Source organism: Neopelma chrysocephalum, unplaced genomic scaffold (assembly GCF_003984885.1).
Source record: "Neopelma chrysocephalum unplaced genomic scaffold, ASM398488v2 Primary Assembly neopelma1_71, whole genome shotgun sequence".
Taxonomy (NCBI): domain Eukaryota; kingdom Metazoa; phylum Chordata; class Aves; order Passeriformes; family Pipridae; genus Neopelma; species Neopelma chrysocephalum.
This window is the reverse complement of record NW_020897731.1, coordinates 8,278,755-8,305,342: the sequence shown is the minus strand read 5'-3', so window position 1 is coordinate 8,305,342 and position 26,588 is coordinate 8,278,755. Positions and strand designations below refer to the sequence as shown.

General features: G+C 37.9%; 2 protein-coding genes across 12 annotated transcripts in view; one reads left to right on the top strand and one right to left on the bottom strand.

Annotated features, from left to right (window-relative positions):
* The window catches only part of KCNIP4 (potassium voltage-gated channel interacting protein 4), a 409,601-nt gene that overhangs the window by 376,752 nt on the left and 6,261 nt on the right, over nt 1-26,588 (top strand). For all 9 annotated transcript variants that reach the window (XM_027686739.1, XM_027686732.1, XM_027686735.1 and 6 more), the window contains 5 exons: nt 14,657-14,726; nt 18,967-19,037; nt 24,705-24,812; nt 25,906-26,010; nt 26,332-26,394. In XM_027686739.1, the coding sequence (XP_027542540.1) occupies nt 14,657-14,726; nt 18,967-19,037; nt 24,705-24,812; nt 25,906-26,010; nt 26,332-26,394 (417 nt within the window). The remainder of the gene's footprint in view (nt 1-14,656; nt 14,727-18,966; nt 19,038-24,704; nt 24,813-25,905; nt 26,011-26,331; nt 26,395-26,588) is intronic.
* The window catches only part of PACRGL (parkin coregulated like), a 34,873-nt gene continuing 19,569 nt past the window's right edge, over nt 11,285-26,588 (bottom strand). Inside the window, exon 9 of one of the 3 annotated variants that reach the window (XR_003534807.1) lies at nt 11,285-11,791. The gene's annotated coding sequence lies outside the window, so the exon portion shown is untranslated. Of the gene's footprint in view, nt 11,792-13,557; nt 14,689-26,588 lie in introns of those variants that run through there. The other 2 variants (XR_003534805.1, XR_003534806.1) reach the window with 2 other exon arrangements.

Below are 26,588 nucleotides of genomic sequence, written 5' to 3'. Positions count from 1 at the left end.
AGCCGAGGCAGACACAGAGTTGTCTGAAGAAAAGGAAAGCAGCAGTAGAAAGAGAACCAAGTCACTGCAGAGAGAGAGTTTCGGGGGTAAGAACTGAACAACCAAACTTCCCCCAAACTCCTTTGAGACCCCTCCTAGGAGGAGGGAGATGGAAGAGCCTCAGAGTGCTACAGCACTGCTGAGAGAGGAGCAAGAAGCTCAGGCCTCCTGAGAGCTAAGCCAGGATGGCCAAAGGAATGTGTGTGTGGAGTGACCTTGGCCCCCCCTTGCTGCAGCTTCAGAGAAGCTAGCAACCATCTTAAGTCAGAGCATGGGAGCTCTGCAAAGGGGCTTGATCCCCTGAAGATACCAGACCGTCACGAAGGCTTCTGCACTTTGTTGACATGACTGTGTGGAGCAACCTTTGTCTGGGGTAACGCAGCCCACGGAAAGACCCTTCGTTTGCGTCGGGGGGCCAAGAGAGGCTTGGAGGCCTCCCTCATGTGCATTGGTAAAAATCCAACTGCAACTGCTGCGTTGGAAGAGAGAGACACTGCTGCCCTAGAGAGACCTGCTGCTCAGAGACTGGAAGGGGTCTTTTCTTCTTCTTCCTTCCTGGACTTTTATTTGGAAGGGAGAAGAGATTTGGCCCATTGTAAATATTATATGTCATGGTAGAGATAGAGTTAAGATTGTATGCAATGTATTATACTATTTATTTATGTGTACAGTGATTGTAATATAATTCCCTTCCCTCCATATTGAGTCTTGTGTTTTTGTCTGGAAAACCCATCTCACACTGGGTTGAGATGTGTGAGGGGGGCTAGGAATCAGGAATTGGATTTTGGGACCTCAAACCATGACACCTACAAAGAAGAAAATGCTTCATTAATGTACTAATTAATCTTCATTTTACTCCAGGAAGATTTTTCAGAACAAGAACTATATAAAATTATTTCAGCTATAACTGTGTTTTAAGTACACTTTGTCCTATACTTTGCATGTGTTCTCCTTTAAATAGCCATAGCATAATTTTGAGCATTAAATATGCTTACACGAAGGAAAAAAACCCCCTGATTTAGTTCATTTCTTGTATCTCTGGTATACCCAGATCCACATTAGTATGAAAGTTCTTTGTACCCAGTATGGTATTAATAAATCATTAATTAATATAAAAACAGAATATAATTTTAAAATGTTAGGAAAGTTAGCAAAGTATTTCAATTACTTAAAGGAATATAAATTAATTAGAGTAAAAAGATCATGTTTCTGAGTTGTGTGAGGAATTATATTCTCTCTCTGAGAAAATTAACTGATATTCTATTAATGGATAGGAGGCATGAGGAAAGCAGCTCTATTTATTGGCTAGAGTAGCTGGTAACCTTGCTACTAAAAAGTGGTAAAACTAGATGGGACTCCCCTGTCTAGCAGAGGTAAAGAAACTACACTTTCTTAACTATATTGAGTGTGGTTTATGTCTTCAATCTGAGATGTTAAACCTTTATGAAGCCTTTTGGTTTCATCTGCACAGATTGCCCATGGAACATTTTTCCATTTAGCCTGTTTTGTTGCCACTACTGTTGGCTGGGCACCCAATGTTCAAAATTTTCTTTTACCCATCTCTTCCATGGCAGCCTGACTCTTCTTCCTGTCTGCACATTTCTTCATAATGAACAGCAGCTTCTTTTTCAGAAAAGAGGCAAGAAAGGGCTGGACTTGTTCTGTTATAGCATAGGCCTGGGCAGACCCCAAAATGATATGTGTAAAGATAGAATAAAACCAATTGTCATCCTTTATGAGCAGCTTGAGGCACTGCCCTGCCAATCATCCTCCCAGTCCTTTGACAAACTGGCTTTTATAGAAGGCAAACAGCAAAGCTCAAGGAGAACACAGGGTTGGGTGAATAATATAATTGCCTGATCAAAAGAGCCAAAGTAGGTATCTCTTCTGTAGTCATTGCAATTATCTCAAACATACAATGGTTTCCTAGAAACTTCCTCAAAGCTCCCATTTGATGTGCTGAGTTGTTGAATGATAAATCTATACAAAGGAAATTAAATGTTTCTCTCATCTAGTTTCAAAAAGAGGTGGTAAAATGCAGGAGCCCAAACAGAGACAGTACAGCAGTCCAGAAGGCACCAGTTCAAAGAAGCTGATCAGAGAAATGGCTTTCTAGAATAGATTACAAAGACATGGCTTTTTTCTTTTAATTCATAGACGAAGCAACGCCTTGAAATTTTACGAATACCTAATGAACAATACTTCGCTTATGGTTAAACCTCTCTTGGGGTTTAACTATAAGCAACTAATTTGTTGTTCTCTTGGGGATATCTATGGCAGGAAAATAGCTGCTCTCTTCTCCGCACATCATCTTCTGTTATTTCTTCTTCTAGAACTATTTAGAGCAAAGGAAATAAAAAAGAGAAAAGAAGCACAAATAGGTTTGTCTGTGATTTTTTAAAATCTGTGTTAATGAGTAAAGAAAAAAGACCTTTTGAACTGTCTGACTATTCCCATGGTTTTTTCCAGTCTTAATTTCTAGTGTTTTTTCAACCACATTTCAAATATTTCAAGAGAGAGGTTTTCTCTGAATTAGTTTTTTGAGGCTGCTTCACAGGCTAGTGCATGGCATCTCTTTTAAGCATATCTTTTGAGATATTTTTCAGAATACACTTGCTTTTTCTTTAATGACTTCAAAGCCTTTTTTCCCCCAGAAACCTCATTTTGTTTGTATCATCTACTTTGAAGTCCTGCTAGAGTAATTTCACTTTTATTAGCTGCTGCAGGATTTTTACCCCGCTCTTGGAGTTTCTTCTGTGTTGGCCAGCAATATGATCAGAACTCCAGCAATGCCACCCAGCCCCTTTTTATAAAGATAATTTCTGATGTGTGTTCTGCATTTTCACTGAAAAAAACCCCCAGTATCAAAAATGAGCCCTATATTCTAAGAGTACTTTCAGGATAGAAAGTTAATCACATAGCACTTACTTCAAAATAAATAGGCAATGAAGTCTATTCCTGATGAATATAGCAAGGACAAGTATATTTATATTTACTACAGAAAAATGAGTTACTACATTACAAATTTATTTGGTTTTTAATTTACAATAAATTACAAACATTTATTCTCAGCATGCAGCCCTAAGGTTGGTTGAAATTTCAGCTTAGCCCTGTTGGTATTCGGTAAATACATCTTTAATGCTAAAAGTATTCCAAAGTAACATACAATACTGATGAATTAATGTATTGAATTATATATATTATTATTGAATGTATTGAAATAAAATAAATGAAATAATTACATTTCTTAGGGGAAAACATCAGGTCGTATTCAACAACATGAGAGATAGAGGGTGCTGCCATGCCTCCAGATCCATTCAGCAGAGGCTGAAGATGTGTTCCCGGTAGGCACATGCACATAAAGCATATATACACATCACATATATACTTATACACATGGCCAGCCACACAGGTCACAGACAGACACACAGAGTAGTCACATAAACACAGACAGCACCAACAGCGCCATCCTGTTCTCCTCTGTGGCTGAGCAGGATGAAGGTCCATTGATGTAAATACATCTATATAAGGGACCTGGGAGTCCTGTTCAATGGCAAGTTGAATATGAGTCAGCAGTGCCCTGGCAGCCAGGAGGGCCAACCGTGTCCTGGGGGGCATCAGGCAAAGCATCACCAGGCGGTCGAGGGAGGGGATTGTCCCACTCTACTCTGCACTGGGGCGGCCTCACCTTGAATATTGTGGCAGTTCTGGGCACAACAATATAAGAAAGGTATTAAGCTCTTAGAGAGTGTCCAAAGGAGGGCAATGAAGATGATGAAGGGCCTTGAGGGGAAGCTCTATGAGGAGCAGCTGAGGTCACTTGGTCTTCCCTCAGCCTGAGATTGAGGGGAGACCTCACTGGAGTTACAACTTCCTTGTGAGGGGAAGAGGAGGGGCAGGCACTGATCACTTCTCTCCTAAGTGACCAGTGACAGGACCCAAGGGAATGGCCTGAAGTTGTGTCAGTGAAGGTTTTACGTTGGATATCAGAAAAAGGTTCTTCACTCAGAGGGTGGTTGGGCACTGAAGTCTCCCCAGGGAAGTGCTCACAGCACCAAGCCTGACACAGTTCAAGAAATATTTGGGTGATACTCTCAGGCACATGGTGTGACTCTTAGGATGGTCCTGTGCAGGGCCAGGAATTGGACTCAGTGATCCTTGTGGATCCCCTCCAATTCAACATATTCTGTGATTCTGTGAAAGAGAGACAGGTATATATATATATACACACACACATATATACATACAAGTGTGGATCCCTCCAGCAACCAGGCTCAGATATGGGGCTTGGATGCCCAGTAACCACTTCTAGATACCAGCTTCTCCACTTGCTGGCACCTGGGCATTAAAGCCCTTGAGGCTCAGCCCCACTACACTTGCTGATACAGACTGTCTCATGCACACACACAAAACTGGCCCTTGGTCCCCAGTAGTCAACCCCACCATGGTGTTACTCTTTGAGACCTACTCACATCCTGACTCCCAGGTTATGTCACCTGCTCACCTACTCATCCAACTTGATATTCACTAGCAACCACCCACTCACTCACACCTCTGCACACACTCCAGTTGCCACAGCGGAGACACACGGAACCCTCCAATTCAAAGTCTGACCCCAGCAGCTGCCCTCACACTCCTTTTCACAGCATGGAGAGCCCTTACTCAGGAAAGAGTTGGAAAAGAGCTTAATAAGAAGACAAGACAGGTCAGGCACATGGCATGGCCAGACAATCAGACTGACCATATACATGTGACTGGGACTTCTTTCCCCTCACGCCTTTATTTTCCCACACCTGTACCTCCCAAAATCACCTAAATCCCTTCCTTTCCCCACCATTGGTTCCCCACTAAACATCCCATAATAAGTCCTGTGCAATCTCAAAATGTTCTTCCCCTGCATCCCATAATATATCTCCAACCCTTGGGCAGCAAACTTCTTCTCTCCAAGCATTCACTGACCTTGATGCTCTGACAATGGGCATGAGGCTCTCCCAGGACAGCCCAGGAGGGCAGGACACTGTGTCCCTTCCTCATGGTCCTTAATTTGGGCTCCCACTTACTTTTGTGCCTCTGTGCTCCTCTGGGCTTCTGAAGCTGGGCCTTTGAAGGGCTGATGGCTCCTGGGATATCCTGGGAGCAGCCACAGCAGGCACTATTTGGTCTTTCCAACCTACCATTGTCTCCCTGTGTTCCACTATAGGTGTGCAGACAAGCTTTTACCACATAACCTAACAAAATCCAGAATACAGCCAGGAGCCACATGCTTATAAAATATAAACAGTTTTTATTAAGTATAAATAAAATATAAACAACTCTATTCTAGAAGTGTATTAGGTCTTGGTTTTGTTTTCTACTCTGCTTGAAGTACATTCAGTGGTCTGCAGACATGACTAAATCATTTTACACTGTGTCAGCTGGGTATTAGCTAAATTTCAAAGCTGTAAGGCATAGTACTGTATTGGCTGTAAAAAGCCAATTTCTGCATTGGTCCTGGAGGAGTAAGGCACAGCAGCCATTGAATTCTCTTCTTCTTGTGTCCACAGGCCATGAGATTTTTAGAAAAATGTAGTGTATAAACTTCTTCTAACATTTTGCGTGTGTAGGTCCACATCAGGACATTATCTACTAGCCTTATTTATTTGCAAAGAAATGAAACACCTAGTGGAAATAAAGTTTATTTTCTTTAATAGCATACATGCTTGCTATATCATCTTTGAATAGTGTTCTTTAATGTCCAAATAAATAAATTTCCAGCATTGTTTCTGCTTGCCAACATAAGGTCATCCCTTTCTCATGGCCCACAAGTGCTGCAGTTGCTGAGAGCACACTGGATTTTCCTGTTTGCCATGAGCATTTACCCTGTCAGTGTAACATGATGCTATCATACTGCCTTATGCTGGCAATCCTGACTTGCACCTGCTTTTTCTCATGAAAATTTTCTCTCCCCGCATCCTTTCTCTGGCTTATGCTACAGAAACAGCACAAAGCAACATCTGACAGAGTGAGACGGCAGAAGAATATTAGGAAATATATTCTTTCATGCTTTTCACAGAATGTGGCAATTCTTAAAAATGAGCTCAGATTTTGGATCTCTCTGACTTGAAATTTGCATCTATCTGATGCTTTCCTGTCTGATCTTGGACTGTTTTGTCTGCCATATGGGGAAATATTTGGTGATAGCCTGATTAAAGGTTATCTGGGAAGGAGCTTCAATAAGGGAAGAAAAGATTAGGATCTGGAAAAGATTTTGAGATTTGAGGATTTGGAGAGGAGTTGATAGACCTGTTCTTCCAGAGACTATGTGAAATAGAGCTTGGTGCTCTGTTGCAAGGGTGAAGAGAAAAGAGAGAGGCAGCAGCAAGAGGAACTAAGAGGCTTTGGGGAGAGCTCTCCCTGTGGAGTGGAGAGAAAAGAGCACAACAATGATGAGGAACAAGATCTGTCCTTTGGCAGAACTGAGCTGCTCCAGAGGAGCCCGATGGATTGGCAAATCCGGGAAAACAGAGCATAGTTGCCTGTGTTGGAGGCAAACTGGGACATTATGGTAAACAGCAGGCATTCAAAGGAGGCATTTGAATGAAGACATTCTGGGTTTGCAGCTGTATGATGGAAAATTAAACACCTCAGAAGCCTTGCCTTTGTAATTGTTGTTGTTATTACCTTTGCCATGCCATTGTTGCTCTTCAACTTCTATGTCACTTGCAGTTTTTGTTTTTATTTTGCGATATGAATCAGCAATGCCCTGGCAGCCAGGAGGCCCAGCCATCTCCTGGGGTGCATTAAGCACAGAATTGCCAGCTGGTAACGGCAGGGGATTGTCCCACTCTGCTCTGCACTGGTGCAGCCTCACCTTGAGTAATGTCTGCAGTTTTGGGCACCACCACGTAAGAAAGACATTAAGCTACCAGAGAGTATCCGTGGGAGGACCACAAGGAAGTTGAAGGGTCTGGAGGGGAAGCCAGATGAGGAGTGGCTGAGATCACTTGTCTGTTCAGCCTGGAGGAGAGGAGACTGAGGGGAGACCTCTTTGCAGTGACAACTGCTTGTTTGAGTGAACTTTTTCTCCCACCCTTCTGCTTTTTTTGATCACTTACCATCCTTGTTGCAATCAGCCTAAGGCTACAGAGCCATTACCGGAACAGCAACACTGGGAAGCAAAACACTGTTATCCAAAGTGAATTGAAAAAACATACAGAGGCTATTGAGGGTCAGAGATCTATATTTAGGTTTTGAAAGTGGAAGTTGGGGAGATTTATAAGTCTGGTTGGGTTTGGATCTAGTGTCGTATCTGTAAGACCAATACCTGCTTGGCTCATCTGCTGCAAGGTTGTTCTGGCAGAAGCCTTCAGGGTGGAAGTCACACTGATATCAATGTGTCAGTGTCTGTATCACCTTTCAGAGTGAGATGTATCTGGTGTTTCTCCTTCTTCCACGGCATATGAGATCATGTTAGACATGTTTCACAAAAATCCTTACCTTTTCCATCCTCAGAGAAACTGCTTGTACCTTAGTTTCTTATGGGTGACTTGTGGAAACAAACCCCAAAACTCACAAAGAGTATTGAAGCAGGTATGTTTATCTACAGCGCCAAGTGCATGAGGAATAATTTCACCAAACATGCACACCTATTGCCTTTGTTCAGCTTCTTTTATGTGATACAATGTTACATATGCATCAGTTGTGTTACATATACATTAGTAGTGTTACATATGCATTAGCTGTGTCAGCAAATTCCTGAAAATTGGGCGGGGAAATCATTAACATACACCACTCCTACAACTTCGTCTCAGAATGCCCCTTGAGGGTCTTCATTTGGGGGTCTTCTGGATGAAGTAAGGGTCTTCCTCGGCTCTGAACCTTTGCAAAGAATGCTGAGCTGGCACTGGTCACTCCCCTCAAAACCAGTTTCATCTTGTCTCTTTCTCCCGGAAACTGCCTTTATCAATCTTCAAGGTCTCCCTCAAAGCTCCTTATCACAGCTCCAAGGTTTTTGCTTCTGCTAGAATCCTCATTATAAAGTTAACCATGGCCTATCTGTAAGTTAGCATAAGCCAGCAAGGCCCCATTCTAATTTAACAGTATTCTATCTAAAAATTAGCTCTAGTAAGCAGCTAAGGCTACAATCTTTTATCACCACATTATATTTTGATCATCCCTTATCATGAGTACTACTTTTGACACACATTTTGCTTTGCAGGAGGATCAAGATAGGAGTAATTCATAAACTGAGTGTTAGTGGGATTATTTCAGATAATTTATATAATGCTTAAATACTTTAGCAAATGAATTTTCAGATTACCCAAGTTCCCTTGTGGTTAATTTTTCTATTAGCCTAGAAAAAACACTGTACATTTCAAGTGTAAACCTTGCTGCTAAAATACGTTACTGTAGATATGCTGACAAAATACTTCTATCTGATAAAACATTGGCTAATAGTTTGCTGATAACTTTGGTGAATAATTTTACTACATAGCCACTGATGTCTTGCCATAGGAGGCCAATATAGGATAAGTGCACATCAATGTCCACTGATTAAACACCAAATACATGTGGGTTTTTTCTGAATAAAACTAGATGTTTAGTCCAACAATACTAATTGTATTTCTTAGTGGGAGAAATTAATTTGGTATTGCAACCCATGTGAATTGCATAATTATCATTTGGCTCAGTTTTCTGCAAAAATGAAAGTCATCAGAAGGCCTACATTTCAATCATACATCAGAACAAGCATTAGATACAGCAAATTTAAATCAACCTTAGAAATGCAGCTTTGGAATTTGGAAGTGCATAAAAGTAAAAGTTAATTTGCGTAAACCTTAGAAGCATTAAAGCCTGAAAAAACCCATAAGCTTCAGAACCTATTGTCTCAGGTCCCTAACTCACACACTGTCCTGGTCAGTATGTTCCTCTTCATAATGGCAAATTATCAAGGTCCACTTATAAAAGCCCTTAAAGTCTCACCCCTTAATGAAGCTCTCTATACACAGCTTTCTAAGACTGTTCAACAGCACATCTTTTCACTGAAATTAGGGGCTATCTCAAGCATCACCACACTTCAGGGTACCAAGAGGACTGAAAAAGTGTTTTTAGTGTCTAATGTGAGCTCACAAAACTCAGACTGTGGACACCAAACTTTGTTAAATTGTCTGTCCCTGCTAAGATTTTGGTTCCTTTAGATCTGCTACTTTTCAGGTGGGCTGCTATTAGATCTTCCCTTAGCAATGCCCTAGACTAAACAAGCCCAACTCTCTCAGTCTCTCTTTTGTGGTCACATGCTTTCATCCCTAGTAGTCTTCATGACCTTCTGCTTATCTCTCTTCAGTTCATCCATACCCCTGGGAGAGCTCCAAGACTGTCCCAAGCAGAATAAGAGAATAACTCCTCATCCTGCTGGCTTTGTACCAGTAGGTGGTTTATCTTATTTATAGTAAGAATGTTTTGTTGGCTCACACTCAGCTTGACATCCCCTGTAACCCCACATTCTGTTTGGCAGTGCTGCCATTCAGCCACTCACTTCACAGCTGGTACTGGGACAAAGGCCAATTTTTTCCCAGATGCAGAACATTGAAATTCTTGTTGAGCTTCATGAGGTGTCTGTTGGCCCAGATTTTGTTATTAATTTCACCTAGATAATGTTATTAAATCAAGGCCATTTGTTAAATTCTCATACTGTTGTGATCAAAGCTCTATCATACTCAAATGGAAAAATTAGGAACTGAACTGTGCTGTGGAAAGCCACAGTGGGTTTTTTGGTAGCATTAGCTTTAAAGTATAAGCATGCTATTTCAAAATTATGTACATATTCTTCCATTAAGTTTTGTGTTTATGGTAAATTTAAATTTGCAGTCAGAATAGAAGTACATGCAGAAAGCGAAAATATTGTCCGTTATTGATAATTAAATCAATGGACATGAACATATATCTAAAATGAAGCAGTACAAAAACGGATAGCAAATGAAGCATGGGATGGAGAACCTCTCATGCAAAAGGCTAAAATATATTCAAAGTTGCCAGAGCTCCAGCTCTATCCATTATAGAAAACAGTTTGTTATGCAGACAGTCGTCTGAGCTTTGAGTTTCTTTCCCCTTCATTCTCTTTCCTACATTTCAGTATTTCTCCTTTTTTGTGTCTTTTTGGTTTGCCTCTTGTCTAAAAAGGGTGTTGATTAGGTAGTGAAGATGAATCTACCTATTGCAATATTCTTAGAAACACTGAAGGAGAGACAGCTTAGACAGCATGAGCTTGTAAATAATTTACAGGTTTTGGAGTGGTTCATAAGACCATGTTCTGGAGGTGTAATTTCCCAGCAACAAAATTGCAAGCAAGCAAGGTCATCAAAAGGCAGAATCATATTTATTATTCTCTGTCTCTTCTTTCTGTCAGTTTAAATTATTTTCTCTTTAAAAGAGGGAGCACTGGACTCAGTTCTCTATGAACTTTCCCTCCTTTTTATTCTCCAGAAGGAAAATACATTAATGCAATTTTAAAAGATTGTCAAAAAGAAATTTGCTGTAACAAATTATATACAGATCAAGGAAAAAAGGAATATAGGAAATGGTTTAAATATGCCTCACATTTTTCTTTCAAACTGTTTAATTATTTTCCTCTATTTTATAAGAGTTTAATGAAAGGTTAGATAGATTTTTTTAAATTATAGTTTGTACAAAGGAAGAAGTCAGCAATAACTTGAAATAAAGCCATGGGGCATACTTAACAATTACAATATTTAATCTTATTCACTGAACTGCAGAAATCTCCTGATAAACACAAGAAAGCCAGATTTATGAGTCCAGAAAAGTGCAGGCTTGGAGGTAAATTGTGTTGGCTACATATATTTTTAGAATACAATTATTTAAGAACAAGAGTGTTCACTGTCATGTAGAGGCTCAGATGGAAGTTCCAAGCTAAAGAAAGAAAAATTTGAACTGATAGTTCTGGTAAGAGTAATTGGCCAGTATCACAGATTTTTAATGAATGTTCTTAAGACACCATTACTACAGACCTTCAAGGATGGAGAAGGTGTTACCAGCAATGCTGTGCCAAAGAACAGAGGAAAATACAGAGGATCAGCCTAGAGAAACTCAAACTGTCATTCCTGGGTCTGCTAATAAATAATTCTCTGAAAGTAGGTTGCCTTTTCAAGCAATGATTCTTTCAAACAGTTTGGTGATACCAGAGCTTGTTAAGTGACAGGAAAAAAATACTACCTTTAAATGAGGAATGTAGATCATGTATTTTTTTAAAAAAGGCTCATAACTCATTTTGAACTAACAAATAATAAATCAGACAGATTTTTGCAGAGTACCCTTAATTCTCCTCTAACTCTTCACAGCTACAGGCTAAGGACTGACAGAGTTGGAGTTGCTGGCACTTCCTGTAAAAAAGGGGAGAGCAGTCTTTGCAAAATGAGTATAGTTTGAATGTCTTTGTCATCCAAGGAAAAGGGAGAAAAATTGCATTGCATGTTAATAAGCCATAGAGTTAGATAAACTTAGATGCTCATTTTGTCAGTCATTATTTATTAAATGTCTCAGGAAAAAAAATTCATTACCTGACCTGTACAAATTCAGATATGCAGGTTTTCTCTTTAATTCCTTCAAAATGTGCCTAGCTATTTTTTTTGTCTGAAAAAAAATTACCTGCAGAACAGAAAGAAGCCACTGCTGCTTTTTCTAAATTCCACATTAATGTATTATCCTTTCACATGCCCACTCATCTCAGGGGAAAGGCTGTATTCTTCCTTGTGCAGGTCTGGGAATGACATAGATTATATACCACTGTATTCTTGAAAGAGGAACTTATAAAATACCTTTGTTACATTGTCTACATTGAATTACTATAATGTTATATCAGTATGTATCTAAACAATTCACTGATGTTTTCTTTATTGTGCTTCGAATCCAACTAAAAATACTGCCCTCTTGCATGCACTTCTACAACTCCAGAAGGCTTCACATAAAAAGACAAGCAGAGTAATAGAATCATAAAGCCATAGCATCATCGAGGTTGGAAAAGATATCTGAGATCATCAAGTCCAACCATTAACCCAGCACTGCCAAGTCCACCACTAAACCATGTCCCTAAGTGCCACATCTACAGAATTTTAAACGTCTTCATGGATGATGTCTCAACCATTTCCCTGAGCAGCCCATTCCAATGCTTGATAACCCTTTTGGTGAAGAAATTTTCCCTAATATTCAATCTGAACCTCCCCTGAGCCAACTTGAAGCCATTTCCTCTTGTCCTATTGCTTGTTACTTGGGACACCAACTGTAAGCCTGCTAGGAGCCAGAGATACTGACCTATCTGACTAGTCTTTTTGGGAAGCTGGTAAAGCAGAGAGAGATGTTTTAGATGCCCCTCATACCCAACAACATGACAACCAGACAGCCAGGGAGATGCCTCCTCAATTAATGGATTACTCTTTACCTGATGAAGGGTAGAGATGTTCCTGCCATTCCCCAAAGGCTTTGGTTCAAAAGGCAGTGCAGCCAGTATATCTGATCTTACAGAGAGCTGTGCTCTAATTCTGACTCCATAGCTGTCAGCCTCTGTGGCTGGGAACAAATAATTTTGTATGTCTATCTATGACACAGCTGTTTGCCTGTCTGATCAAACAGAATTGGTTTTTACTATGTGCTGGCACATGCTTAGTTATGATGAAAAGCAGATTTTGGCTAAGAATAAGTGACATAAAATCAAAATAATCCTAGATCTACAGTACTGACATCCATTTCTCAGATGGTGCATTTGTCTCTCAATTAGCAAGATTACAGAGTTGTCCTTCTCCTAGGATGACTGCCAGAAGGCTAATGAGCTCATCCTGCCCAAGAATGTAGTGTATCTGGTCCTATGGTTTTGACCTGTCTGGCATGGGCGACCCTACCGAAGGCACGTACCGTCGCCAGCATAGCTCGCAACCACATAGGGGCACACAGGCTATGTTCCTGTTACAACAATTTGGGCAAGTCTTTCATTTCCTACTTTACTATCACCTATTTATATACAATCACAAGTATTGAGGCCATGTTGCTGAGAACACAGCTGTGTTGGGCAGGGCACGTCTCCAGGATGAAAGACCACTGCCTCCCTAAGATCCTGCTTTATGGTGAACTTGCCACAGGCTGCTGCAAGAGAGGAGCCCCGAAGAGAAGATACAAGGACTCCCTGAAACAACATCTCAGCCTTGGCCACATTGACCACCATAACTGGTCTACTCTGGCCTCCAATCGGGAGGCCTGGAGACACATCATCTGTAACGCTGCTAATGCTTTTGAGAAAGCACGCAGGGTCACCCTTGAGGAGAAAAGACAACGCAGGAAGAATCGAGCCTTGCAGAATGTACCATCTAAGGAGTCTTTCTGCTGTGCCTTTTGCAACCGGACATGCCTCTCTCATATTGGCCTTTTTAGCCACCAACACGCTTGCAACAAACGTGGGTAGAGCCCTTCCCAAATCTTCGTTCGCGAAGCCCAGCTATGATGATGATGATGAGCAAGATTACACTATTTGTTTCTTTGCAGAAGCTGTCAGAACTATAGCTCATTGGTCTTTATTTTATCTAATTAAAATACCATTTGTTCTCACATGAAAAGCTATTATTACACTGGTAAAAGATATTTCACTGCTCTTTATCTTCATTTAAAGCTATTTCGTTTCCCCAGTTTAGGACTAGGAGCATATATGTTTGAACCCTCAGTCCAAATAGCATGGCAATTGACAAAAATAAATGTATGAACCATAACACTTAATTTGTATTTTCTTGCTTATCTTTGTTTCTAAAAATCCTTTCCTTTTAAAGAGTATACCAAGCTTTTCTTCACCGTCTGTATTAAAGAAGGAATTAAGGCAAAAAAGAAATTAAGTGCATTGCCCAAAGTCATCTTCTCAGTCTGACAAATTCAGGACTAGAAATCGGCTCTCTAGTCTTTGATATTTATGTGCAACTCAGTAAACCATACAGTATTCCTTCTGCTTTTCCTACCTCTTTACATAAGTATTTTTGTAAAGTCACAGCTCTAATCATCTTTTTTCTTCTCCTTCACTTCCTTTTTTTTTTTTAGTCACTCTGTTCTGACACTTCCTGCTTATTCTTTCTTATATATATTTCAGTTTATGAAAAAGATGTAAAGACGCAAAAAGTTCTGTAAGGTTTGAATAAGATCTTCAGTGTCAGGGTCTTTTGAATTCATTGAGTGTAACTCTTCCAGTTGAATTTTACTGCATATTCTGTCAGTAATATCTAAGTGCTTACATTCCTGCTTGATTTCTGTACCATGCAAATGCTGCTTGCAGCTGCAGGAGTGACCACCCATGACCCATGAGTGACACCAGTGGCTCCACGCTGTGCAGCAGGGCAGTTGCTGCTCATTTGTGTCACTTGGGTGGCAACTGAAATTGAGATACATGGCACAAAAGAAATTTTTATCTCATGGGAATTCTTTAGAAAGATACTTCAATGTGATAAACATTTAATGCCTTGATATTTGGTTGAAAGTGCAAAGTCACACATGTTAAACTGTCAGAGTCACATACATGTTGTGTACGGTCTCATGAACGCGAGTTGACTGGACCAGATTGGATGGTATTCATTTCTTGTCTTTCACTTTCTTCCAGGAATGCCCCAGTGGTGTTGTCAATGAAGAAACCTTCAAAGAGATTTACTCTCAGTTCTTTCCACAGGGAGGTGAGTACTTGGCAGACATAATTAATACTACAGTATATTTGGTAGTTCCTAAGTCTGACAAAAGAGTCTGTTCAAATTAACAAGATTGTTGCCTCAAGCTCTGTCTGAACTCATGGCATACTTCCTTGATGGTTGGACACATTTTAAAGTATATATTTCTGAATGAAATGCAGTGATATCTACAAGAAGTCAGTTTTCTGTTATGAAGTTACTACCTGTGCTTGGGTACCATTGAAAACAAAGTTTCTCTGAGTAGGTTATTTCTTTTTAAACTTTCTAAACAGTCTTCATTCTCTTTTATTCCAAAAAACCCCTTTTTACAGTAGGAGAAACTGTAGGGGGCACTACAGGTACCCCCTAATATCGATGGCAGAACCCCCTTTAATTCTATAGGGTTTCCCTTCTTAAATGCGGGCTTTTTTTGCTAATCTTGATTTCAATTAATTGATTTCCAGGGGCTTCATAATTTCTTTATCTCCACTATCTTTTGGTGCAATGAAGGTAACACAAAAATAAGGAAGCTACATTTTTTGGTGGAAAAAAAAACAACGAACCAACAAACCACAAACTTTTTTATTTCACATTTCATTTTAACAAAATACAGCAAAAAGTCAGATTTTTAGCAGTGTAGAAAAGTACTGAATCCAGATAATTCAGCCATCTGTAACAGATGTTGTGTACTAGTGAGAGGATTTTTGGCTTTCTTAATAAAGCCATTTCAGACATCTCAGCAAAGAGCAGTGAGAAGTGACCATCAGAATTCATCCCCTTCCTCCCCTCATCCTCCTTGGCCTTCACGCAGTGGCATACAGCCTTGGCAGTACATAAACACAGCACAAACAAATGTGAAAGCCTTATTTAGTTTTCCTCAGAAGTTCAGGAGGAATATTCAGTGAAAATGGCAGAAGAGCTGAATGTCCTTGGACACATCAATATTCCTTTAATTTCTATGGGCCTACTGAGTCTTGAACTGTTTTATGTATGTTTTGTGCTGTTTTGTAAGGTGCCTGTGTTGACTTTTGCCTTTTCTGAGAAGTATAGGAGTTCAAGTCTATTCTTTGTTCCTCACATTAGCCAAAATATTCTTAAAGCCCAATTAGTTCTCAGTATTTGTATATACCTGCATGTTAACGGGGTGAAATCATAATATATAGGTGTCTAGTTAAGCAGCCAGACTGGATTCTTAAATCTTTGAATTTATTGCCAAAATATTGTGTCCAGCTGAGGCCTTTAAATTTCAGTTGTGCTAAAAATAATGGTTTTATCTATGCCTGAATACTAAAGAGGAAAAAAAAAAGCTTGAAAGTTGTCCCCAAATTAAAACACATCTTACATGTAATTCTGGGCTCCAGTTATCTGTGTAATGCAAAACCAGGTACAACGTGATGAATCATTATAACAATTGATATCTGAGCAAACAGAATGTAAGATTTTAAGCTTCAGGGCAACCAAAGTAATTTTTAAATATTAACCAGCAAGTCACTTCATTAGGCAACTTTCAAGACTGTCCAGAACAAGGTACAGGAGGCCTATAAATAGGACAAGGGGCCAGAAGAATAACAAAGGATATGACACTGGATTGCAGTAAAACCAATGTGTTTTAAAGGCAGAAGTAGCTTTGTAAAAAGCTTCTCATGCCAGAAAGGGCACTCCAGTAACTTCTTTTTAGAAAACCACTGCCATACAGGTAAATTAATAGGCCCCCTGTGTGCATGCAATGGATCACCTGAAATATAACTTGGGATTTTTCCTCAGCCAGGCAAGTTGTAGATAAGAATCCACACTCTGGATAATTATTACACTCCTCCATCACTTACGAACAAAAGAGATCATGCTCGTAGTTTGATAAGCCATATTCTTCAATGTATAATGACTATCATTTTTTCTCTCTGATGTTTAAAATGCTTTGATGGTGTTTTTCAAAGGAATTCTGCTTTAATATCTGTTCCTGTCTTAACCTGTCAAAGTAGCGATTTATCCTCCTAGTTATGATATCAGATCCCTGAAAAGAAAAAATATTTAATTTAAAAACTTAAAATTTTGTCAAATGTGATTAATGTTCAAGATTTAGGAGGGCAGGGGCAGAGGGGAATTAGATTAGGTAGCTCTAATTAAAAGACTAGTGTACCTTATCCTGCTGTGGTTTTGAAGGCAAAATTTCAGACCAGAACTGCTTGAACAAACAACTCTGAAAAAGGCTTTTAATTTAATTTTTTTCAGAGGGCCTATCAGAAAGAAAAGGTTCTTCAACTAGGGACTTTTTTTTTGTCCAGATACCATCAAAAAATTAGTATATTGTATCATGTATGGGCAACAAACAAAATATCTTTATGTTCACCCTTGTGTTTTCTGTGTATCTACAAAAATAATTAGAAATATTTCAGATATTTTTAAGAAATGAATGCCAAGAGAATGGGAAGCTATTTAAAATTCGGTTTACATTAATTATACCTCTATTATATGTTTTTTCCCTGAAAATGATTTACATAGTATATTCTGTATAGACTATACAGAACACTTCTGACAGAAGTCTAAGTAGATTATAGGAAATATGACTCTTAAAATCTTAAATATAAATTGAAGTGAACTAATTTACATTTTTCAGTTAGTGTGAATTTATCTGCTGGTCCGTGCTTAAGCAATTACACTGGTGACTGGATACATGGAAGAATGAATAACTGCTTCAGTAGTGTGGATTTTTTTAATACTCTGAAAATGCATTAACAGACATAAGGTTTAAAGGTTGCATTTTTTCTTGGTATGATTATTTCACATCATATGAAATTAACATATTGAAGTAAGACCAGAGACTTTTTTTACAAATGCCTGGTCTGAATAAGTGAAGGACAAAGTTTTGAGTTTTGGTATATTTGGTTCTTTGGAGTAAAGGTGGCATTTCAGGTGAGTGACCCAAGACTGACACTCAGTTTAATACAAAACAATATTTTGGGCTGTGACAAATAAAGGTTTGCAGGATTGATACAAAAGGTAAAATGGTTTAGTGCCAAGAAATCAGAAAAAAAGCATCTCAGCACTGGTGAGGTTTTTCCATGATTGAGAGAGGTTTGTTCTGGAAGGGTGACACTGATTTTGTTACACTTCTCCCTTTATTACAGGTTTCTGAGATTAATGTTAATTACCCTAAACTTATTGCAAATATATGAAGTGGAAAGAGCAAAGATATGAGTATTAAAAGTAAACAAAGCCTCATCCTACATTAATTTGCATGGTTTTGAGGGAGAGAAAAGACACTGAAGAAAGCTGATTTTCCACAACTCCAGCAGCTTGTACCTCACATGCACAGGGCAGTGTGAGATACGAAGAGATAAGCTCTCTCTTCACAATATATTACTCCTGGAGCAGGTTGTGCCTCTCAGAAGGCATCCAGTGGAAATAGAAAGATGAATCTTTACAATAAATTAGAGTCTTAACAGATTTATATTGATGCTGTCTGGTGTTTCTAAAATGAATCAATGTGCACTGGGGAATAGGTTTGAAAAGTATACAAATAATCAGTGAAGGGATTGCTTGTTTAAGGTCATCTTTCAGAGTCTTACTGACCATTTAGTCAGTCACAGCCAGTTTTCCCAAGATTTTCAAGCACTTAGCCCTCATGCAACAATAATGGGAATTAAGTAGCAAACCAGCTTTAAGAATCTGCTTCCCAGAAGAGGATTTTCTCTCACCCGTGGGTGAGCATATGACCTGATCACAGCAGCATCTTTCTGACAAGATCAGCTTCAACCTGGGAAACAGGTCTGTCTCCAGAGTGAAACCAATATACCAGAGGCAACGATGGTAGTGTCTGCTTCCCTCATTTAGAGTGAACAAATGAACACAGTTTTCATTTTAAATATATGAGATAAATCCCTTATCACCATCATTTAGCATTCCCATTAACACAGGTTGTTTCAGAGTACAATAACATGTCATCTTTTCTATTTGCTCAGGTATCAGTGATTAGCAAAAATGGGAATAAAACCAAACAGAGATATTCTAGATTCTCTAGAAGAGAATTTTGGATTTTCAGTTCCTAACAGTGTTTCTATCCATGTCCTTGCACTTATAATTTATCCCTCTTCCTCTGACAAAAAGGAAGTTTAAACTTAATTGAAAATTCAGTCTTGCTGTGAAATTTTGGTATCAAAGTATATCTTAGTCTCATATAGTTTTAATAGAATGAAATTACATTAAATAATATGTGTTTACTGTGAATTATTTTTGCTGTTTTAAATTTTAGATTCCACAACGTATGCACATTTTCTGTTTAATGCATTTGACACTGATCACAATGGATCTGTAAGTTTTGAGGTAAGTGTTGCTGTTGCTTCTTTTTCTGAAACTATTTTGCCATTCCTTGTAATTAAGTCCAGTATGGTGGCCTTTATTATATGGCTCTAATTATGAAAAATTCAGCTTATGTGACTCAAGTTTCAAGTTTTTCCAATGTAATAACAAAAGTCATTATTGTACAATTGTATATTCCATACTAGTAACTCAGACTGTACTACTATGTAATATTTTTATAAATCTGCTCATGTAAAAGGTAACCCAGTTTATACACAAGTTACCCAAAATAGTCATCTTCCTCTCTGCCTCTGCAAGGTAAGAAGGTCTCTGAACTACAACTAATGTTATGGAGATGACTCAGACAAAATAGGATGGCTCATACACTCTATTAGTTTCCAGAAAGGACTAGAAAAAGGTTTTAAAGAAAATGTTTTTAAAAGCACAAGAGTTTCAAATTTATCCTTCCTCCATTTAACTGCCCGATCCCAGTTCTGGCTTTCCCTGGTAAGACTGATGTCATCAACACAATAACATGGTAAAAAGGGACCTTACTGCAATAGTGTAGATGAGAACAGTCTATATAAAATACTGCAAAGGATACATTATTTTAAGCTATAGAATTTTTTTTAAATAGCTAATTTGCAAAAGGATATGCTTGCTTTGGTTTGTTTTGCTTTGATTTGTTGTGGTTAAAATGAATGGATGATTTCCTTACAACTTGTGATTGGATTGTGATAAATACACTCACTTTAAATTTATTGAAATTGCCCATACATGTTTTTATTATTTTCTTAGTGAATGATTTTGTGAGGTCTGAAAGATTTTTTTCAAGCATTTTCATTGCTTTATTATTGATGCAATAGAAGATGACTCGTCAAGCAGGTGCACTGTGATCAGAAATCTATACCTCAACTGGGACTATAACCAGATAATTTTGCGGGGGATTAATTGCATTTATTTAAAAAAAACAACAAACATGAACCCCATCTACCTTTTTCTGGACAGCTGAAATCAGTGTGCTCTATGTGAAACTAGAAGCAGGAATAGAGGTTTTATCTTCTGTACATAGGCTAATTCTACAGGGAATCCTTCTGGTCAAATCAGAGAATCGTACAATGATTTTAGTTCGAAGGGACCTTAAAGATCCTCTAGTTCCAACACACCTGCCATGGGCAGGGACACCTCCCACTAGACCAGGTTGCTCAGTGCCCCATCCAGACTGGCCTTGAACACTTCCAGGGATGGAGCATCCACAGCTTCTCTGGGCAACCTGTTCCAGTGCCTCACCATCCTCACAGTGAAGAATTTCTTTTCTATATCTAACCTAAATTTCTCCTCTTTCAGTTTCAGCAACAGCAGAGGCAATGAGAAAAAGCATTTTTAGAATCAGTAGTTAAAAAGTATTTCTGCTGTTACAATGGGAACAAAAGAAGCTTTTGTACCTTTCCTAGTCAATTTGTTGACATTTGTATCTCAGACAGAAAGCCTTAAGAAATGCACTAGATTTAAAACCCCTTTTAAGGGTTTTGATTACCTCAGAGGGCAGGTCTGTGCAGGAAAAAAAAAGGTTTTGGAATAAAATAAATCAGAGAAATATAAGCAGCAGTGGGGTTTTTTTTTTATTACTAACACAGATATTTCCAGCTTATCAGGTCAGACGTGAGTGATGCAGACTTTCATATTATTTTCACTAATTGTGAATCCAACATAATTCTGCTGCTGTCAAAGACTCTTGCTTCTGTGTCCTTGTAGCAACATTATACTAACAAACTCTATGATAGCCATTCCAAAAGCATCCTCCTGAAGTTAATGTATGGGTTTTTTTTTCAAATCTCATAAAAGGTAGCTTCAAAATGTGAAAGTAGATATTATGAAATGTGAAAAATACAATAATCTAATTCTTTTCCTGCTCCTTTTTATCCTAGGTGCAACTGTGCCATATTCTTTCTATTTCATCTGTATTCTAGTTTTCTAATTTCCATTAGAAAAACAACAAAAGTAAACAGTTCAAAAGGTAGAGAGGGAGTGATTTAAAAGTTTGGAGAACAAATAATCATTCTTTCCAATTTACTTTCTGTATCAAAGTGTAGGAGTAGATACAACTCAATATAATGACCTATGATGAAAAACACTGGCTATCTTCTGTGTAAAAAGGATATGAAAATCTGAAATGGTAGCAAAATTCTTTTGTAGGTAAGAATGACATTTGTTTTGTGTTGCATTCTCCATTTTCTGATGAAGCAGTGGTAGCTGGAGTTGCGGGTAAAAAGGAGAATTCTAGCTTTTTGCTCTTTTTTCCTCAAATTTTCAACCATCAACAGTGAAGTGTTAAAATTTAGCGCAACTTAAATGCACACCTCAATTAGATGAGATAGCTTGGTGAGATTGTTATGTTTTGTCAGCCCTGAATCTGTATGCTCTCTGATAAGAATCAGGATCTCTAAGTGAAGCATTTTACGTAGCATAAAAAAGCAAACTCATTAAATAGGTACTTGAACTTATTTCTCCTTATCCCATGATTGCATCAGTTTTGAGACAAGCTTATTTTATTAGTTTTGCTTTAACATGAGGGACAGAGTTTCTGAAGGCCTAGTGACCCAGCTATTGAAGGGCTCTTTGGGCATATTATGAAATTAAGTTCTTTTTTCCATCAGACAGAGAAGATGTGAAAGCAAAGTTTCCACTTGCTGCATATATATTGTCACAGAATGAAAATGAAGATCTGGGCCTTAAGGCTATTTACACTGTCAGGAAAAGGGAGGCTAATTAACTTTAAACATATTGTCAAAGGTAAAGCACATTGCACCCATATACAACCATCCAAATAGTATCCTTTGTTTGTGCAGATTAAGGTTATTCTAAACATGACTTTGCTGAAAGTCACTCAATAATTCCACTAATTCTCAGTGCCTTAAAGTACAAAGCTGTGCCCAAACACAATGGAGATGTTTAAAGATTTTTGTCATATTTAATCAAAACCAAAGTTGTATTTGTTTTTTTCAAACAATTATTAATATTGCTTAGCAAAGCTGTTGGTGATTTTCTGATTGCATTATTTCTCAATTGTTACCTCAGAATTTTTCATCAGTGCCGTGGGTTGACCCTGGCCGTATTCTAGGCACCCACTAAAATCACTAAGGGCTGGGAGAAGTCACACAGGCAAAACAAAACTCAACGTGAGGAGAGTACTAAAATTTATTACTAACAGGTTAAGAGCTAAAGAGTGAGAAATAAAACAGTCTTAAAGACACTTTCCACATCTGGGTACTCTAATATTGTAATGGGGACTTGTATTCATGCTCTGTGCTAAATGGTGTGCCTGATTCATGCATCAAGGAGTTGTTGGTAACAAACACATAGATGGATAGATACTCTTTGAGTTCAGCAGCTACCTTCAGCACCGTTGTTTTCCTATGGTAGTCTGCAATGGATTATTACATGAACAGCCAACATAGCTATACTGTTCCTGGCACATTGCCTTCCACCATGAAGAGCATTTTCCCCTTCAAGGGTCTAGCCTGTGGATTTAGCCTATATCCATTGAATCAGACATTCTATTTCTGTATGATTTTATTGCCACGTTCTTCAATTGCATGAAAGTAAGTATGTAGAAAAGATGTTCCATCCTAGCTGGTCCTTATCCAGCTCATCACAACTTCCTATTATGATAAATCTTTTCTGTTTTTCCTGAGATGGACTCTTGCACAACACTCAGACAAAGGCAATGCACCTGAACTATGCACTTGAACTGTCCCAAAACATCTTGATGTAAATATGGAAGGAGATGACTCGCTCTTGCAATGTTTAAAGCACACACCTGGAGGGTTTTTGAGTTGTCTCAGTCCCATGAAAAGAACATAAAGTCAAGTTTTATTTATGTGTAATTTTTAAAACCGATGATAGAAGGGTAGCCTTGGAAATGTGGATATAAATGATGCCAGGAAGCCAGCTAACAGGGGTGGTGCCTCACAGAAAAGAAGAAAGAGAATTGACCAGAAAAGAAAAATGGATATAGTTTAGATAAAACAAATTCAAAAATGTTGCAGTGCCAAAATAAAAATGAATTCGGAATTCTTAAATATAATAATTTAAGAAAATAACATTACTGGAGACCTTCAGGAAGGACTTCAGGAAAAACTCCATCAAGAATGTAAAACGGTGCAGAAAAGATTTGAAGACATGGTACTGAATTAAAAAGGTTAATTGGTAATGCTGTAATGTGATCAAATCTGTTCTGAATTTCTTGAACATTTTAATGCTCAATAGTACATTGTTAAAGAGCTGTTTGGAGATTTAACCCTGTGACCCTCAATTAGTCATGGAGATGCAGACAAGACAGGTTGAGCAAAACTCTATCAAGATTCATGTACCTTTTACCCCAAAGGGCACATACACCAGTAAGACAGAAATTTTTGACAGACTAAGAAAACCCAGAGCATGCCACTTGAATTGTTAAAAAGATTGAAACTGTCAGAAGAGCTGTCTGTGCCTACTAGACTATCTGAGGCCATGATATCTGTGTATACTTCGCTGTACCAGGTATACTTATTTGACTGTGTGGTACATCAAACCTTTGTAATTTATGTCTAACCTCAGTGTAGTCTTTTCCATTGTTCCTGTGATAGAGGAAATGCATAATCTTTGCTGGTGCCCATAAGAAATATTTCAGCTTTTTTTGTCTCTGCAATAATGTCTCTAAGACCTCCTGTATGTCATTGCCAGTGATGTAGAAACGCACATTTAAATACAAGCTCTTGCCATATTCTGCTCAACCTATTACGGCTGCAATTTCACAGATTTATGGGTTCACAAGCTTATCAAATAGAAAAAGGTAGAGGAGATGGTTAGGAAAAAAAAGCTATTGTTTAAAAAATGTTAACATGCTAAGAAATACAGAAGACAGGTGACAGCACTTGATATTTTCTTCAATCTGGAAGAGGCTCACTAAATGTAAATGAGGTTTGTGCTGCCAAGAGTATTTATTATGAAACAAAAATCTATAACCAAATACAACATATAAATAATCCCCAAAGTCTTCTGATTCATTTCTGTGGAATACCTTACAGCAGTAGAGCATTGGTGGGTCACAAAAACAAGATGGTACATGGACACATAATATATTTATTATTCCCTATCATACTTCCAATAAAAGTGTTAAGTATTGAGGTCTGCTATATCATACATGAAATTTGAAATATTGACTGCAACAGACTGATCTAAGAGATATGGGAACCACATATTCCACTTTAACAAGGTACAGATTTAACAAGAATTTTATGTTCCTTAGTAGATAGTTCTCCCCAAATTGGCCTCCTGTGCTTAGATTAATCTAACTCCCATTTAAGCTTTTCTTGGACCATTAAACCATGGGGATTGCTTTTTCCTGGTATTAACTTCAACAGGAACTACTTACATGAGGCATTTCAGAGGATACAACCACTAAGAGAAAATGATGGTTTACTTTATAGAAAATTACTCAATTTACTTATTAATTATGAGTGTAACGAACAGTGCCTAGATTGTTAATTATTTAAGAAACCAGCAATCCTTAACACTTCCCATGAAGCAAAAAAAAAAAAGGAAACAACACATCTTTCCAGACTTCTGACAAATGCATTATTCTGGATTTCTGAGTGTTTGTGAAAAACTGCTCAATTCCAAACTGACCAAGACCTTTTGTCTATTTAGGATTTTGTTATGGGTCTCTCAATTTTACTGCGAGGGACAGTACAGGAGAAACTGAACTGGGCTTTCAATTTGTATGATATAAATAAGGATGGATATATAACTAAAGAGGTAAGGTCTTCTTACTTTAGTCACTAAAAGTAAATGTATAGCTAAGTCCTGCTTTCAAAGAAGAATGGTTTCATTGTCAAATTAGACATGTTAATAAATCACCACATATTATGAAGTTAGACATGCTAAAAATTAGTAGTTTTCTCATTTTAAAGGCATATGTGAAAATTGAAAAGGGAATATCTTTACAAAATTTGTAAAAGGTCAGAATTCTTCAGGTACAGAAATGGTTAGCTTCAATTTATGCCTGTGTATTTGCACATACAGTCACTAGAACAGACTGATAGGATATTTGGACAAAAAGGAATTAAGTATATGCACAATAGTTGTTACTCATTTTATAAATCTACTTCTAAAAATTTTTACTTGAAACAGAATTTATATAGAAAGATTCCTACATCTTTTATTCTGCAAGGATTTAAACACATACTTAAATGATAGTGGGACCAAATGAGTGCTTTCCTTAAAATCTATAGGCATTTTTTAGGTGGGTTTTATGTAAATATATATAAATATATATAAATTACACTTTTAATTTTACTTTTAGAAAACTTCATGATCACTATAAAAGAGTGATCCACAGAATAGTTTCCTAGCACACTGCAAATTACTTGTTTTTATAATTACTCTTAAAGTTTTCACAAGCCACTCTATTAAGAAAATTCAAAGCTTTTGATATAAAAGGAGGACTGCATAAGTGCAGGTGTGTGCATGGGTGTTTCTGTTTTCTCTAGGGAAAACTCAGTTGTAAGAAGTTGATGTGCTTTGGCCACTCAGTTGCTGTTACAGAACTTCTTTTCCTGTTTATTTTTACTCATAAGACATTGGGAGATTCTTCCCACAACCCGTGAACTTGCGCATATTCTAAATAATTTAAAATCAAAGTCATACATTGATGAAAGCTGACCTCAGATGCTAGATTTTCTAGGAACAACGTAGTTCCTTCTTGAAGCTGTTCAGTCAAAAAATATCAGGCACAATCTCAATATTTTATTCTAAAATGTAAATCCTTAAAATTATTTATGTGTTCTGAGTTAAAGCAGTGTCTACAATGCACATTACATTACATAAACATATTTTTTTTCCTCTTCAGGAAATGCTTGATATCATGAAAGCAATATATGATATGATGGGGAAATGCACTTATCCTGTTCTCAAGGAAGACGCACCTAGACAACATGTGGAAACATTTTTCCAGGTAGGTCAGGTAACATAGAAGCCAAAAAGACTGCTCTGTGAGCAGGTAGAGAAAGATTTTCCATGTTATAACAGTTTTGCATATCCTTCCAATTCTGTAATCCTTTTTTTCCTCTGTGGTTCTATCCCAAGTTTCTCGGATCTACTTGTTACACCTTGCTTTTTCAACAATAAGCTCCTGAAGCTCATTCCAGTATATCACTTACTACATCTTTTGGCATGGTTGTTCCTAGGCTGACATATAACCGAAACAAATAATAAAAAGGACTTGTTTTACATAGGATTTCAGGAGGAAAAATGTACATTTTATTTTTTTTAACAGAAAATGGACAAAAACAAAGATGGGGTAGTTACCATAGATGAATTCATCGAGAGCTGCCAGAAAGTAAGTATTCAGTGATAAGTACTGAATGTGTATCTTGGTTAATGCCATCATAGTGCTACACACATTTCTGGAGTCACAGTGAGGATAATCCTAATACCAGAGACAGCATTTTCTCAAGGTAGAGTATGTATGTACACCATTACACAAAAACACTAAAAGTCTCAATAAATTTCTGCCCTGAATCTGCAGAAGAG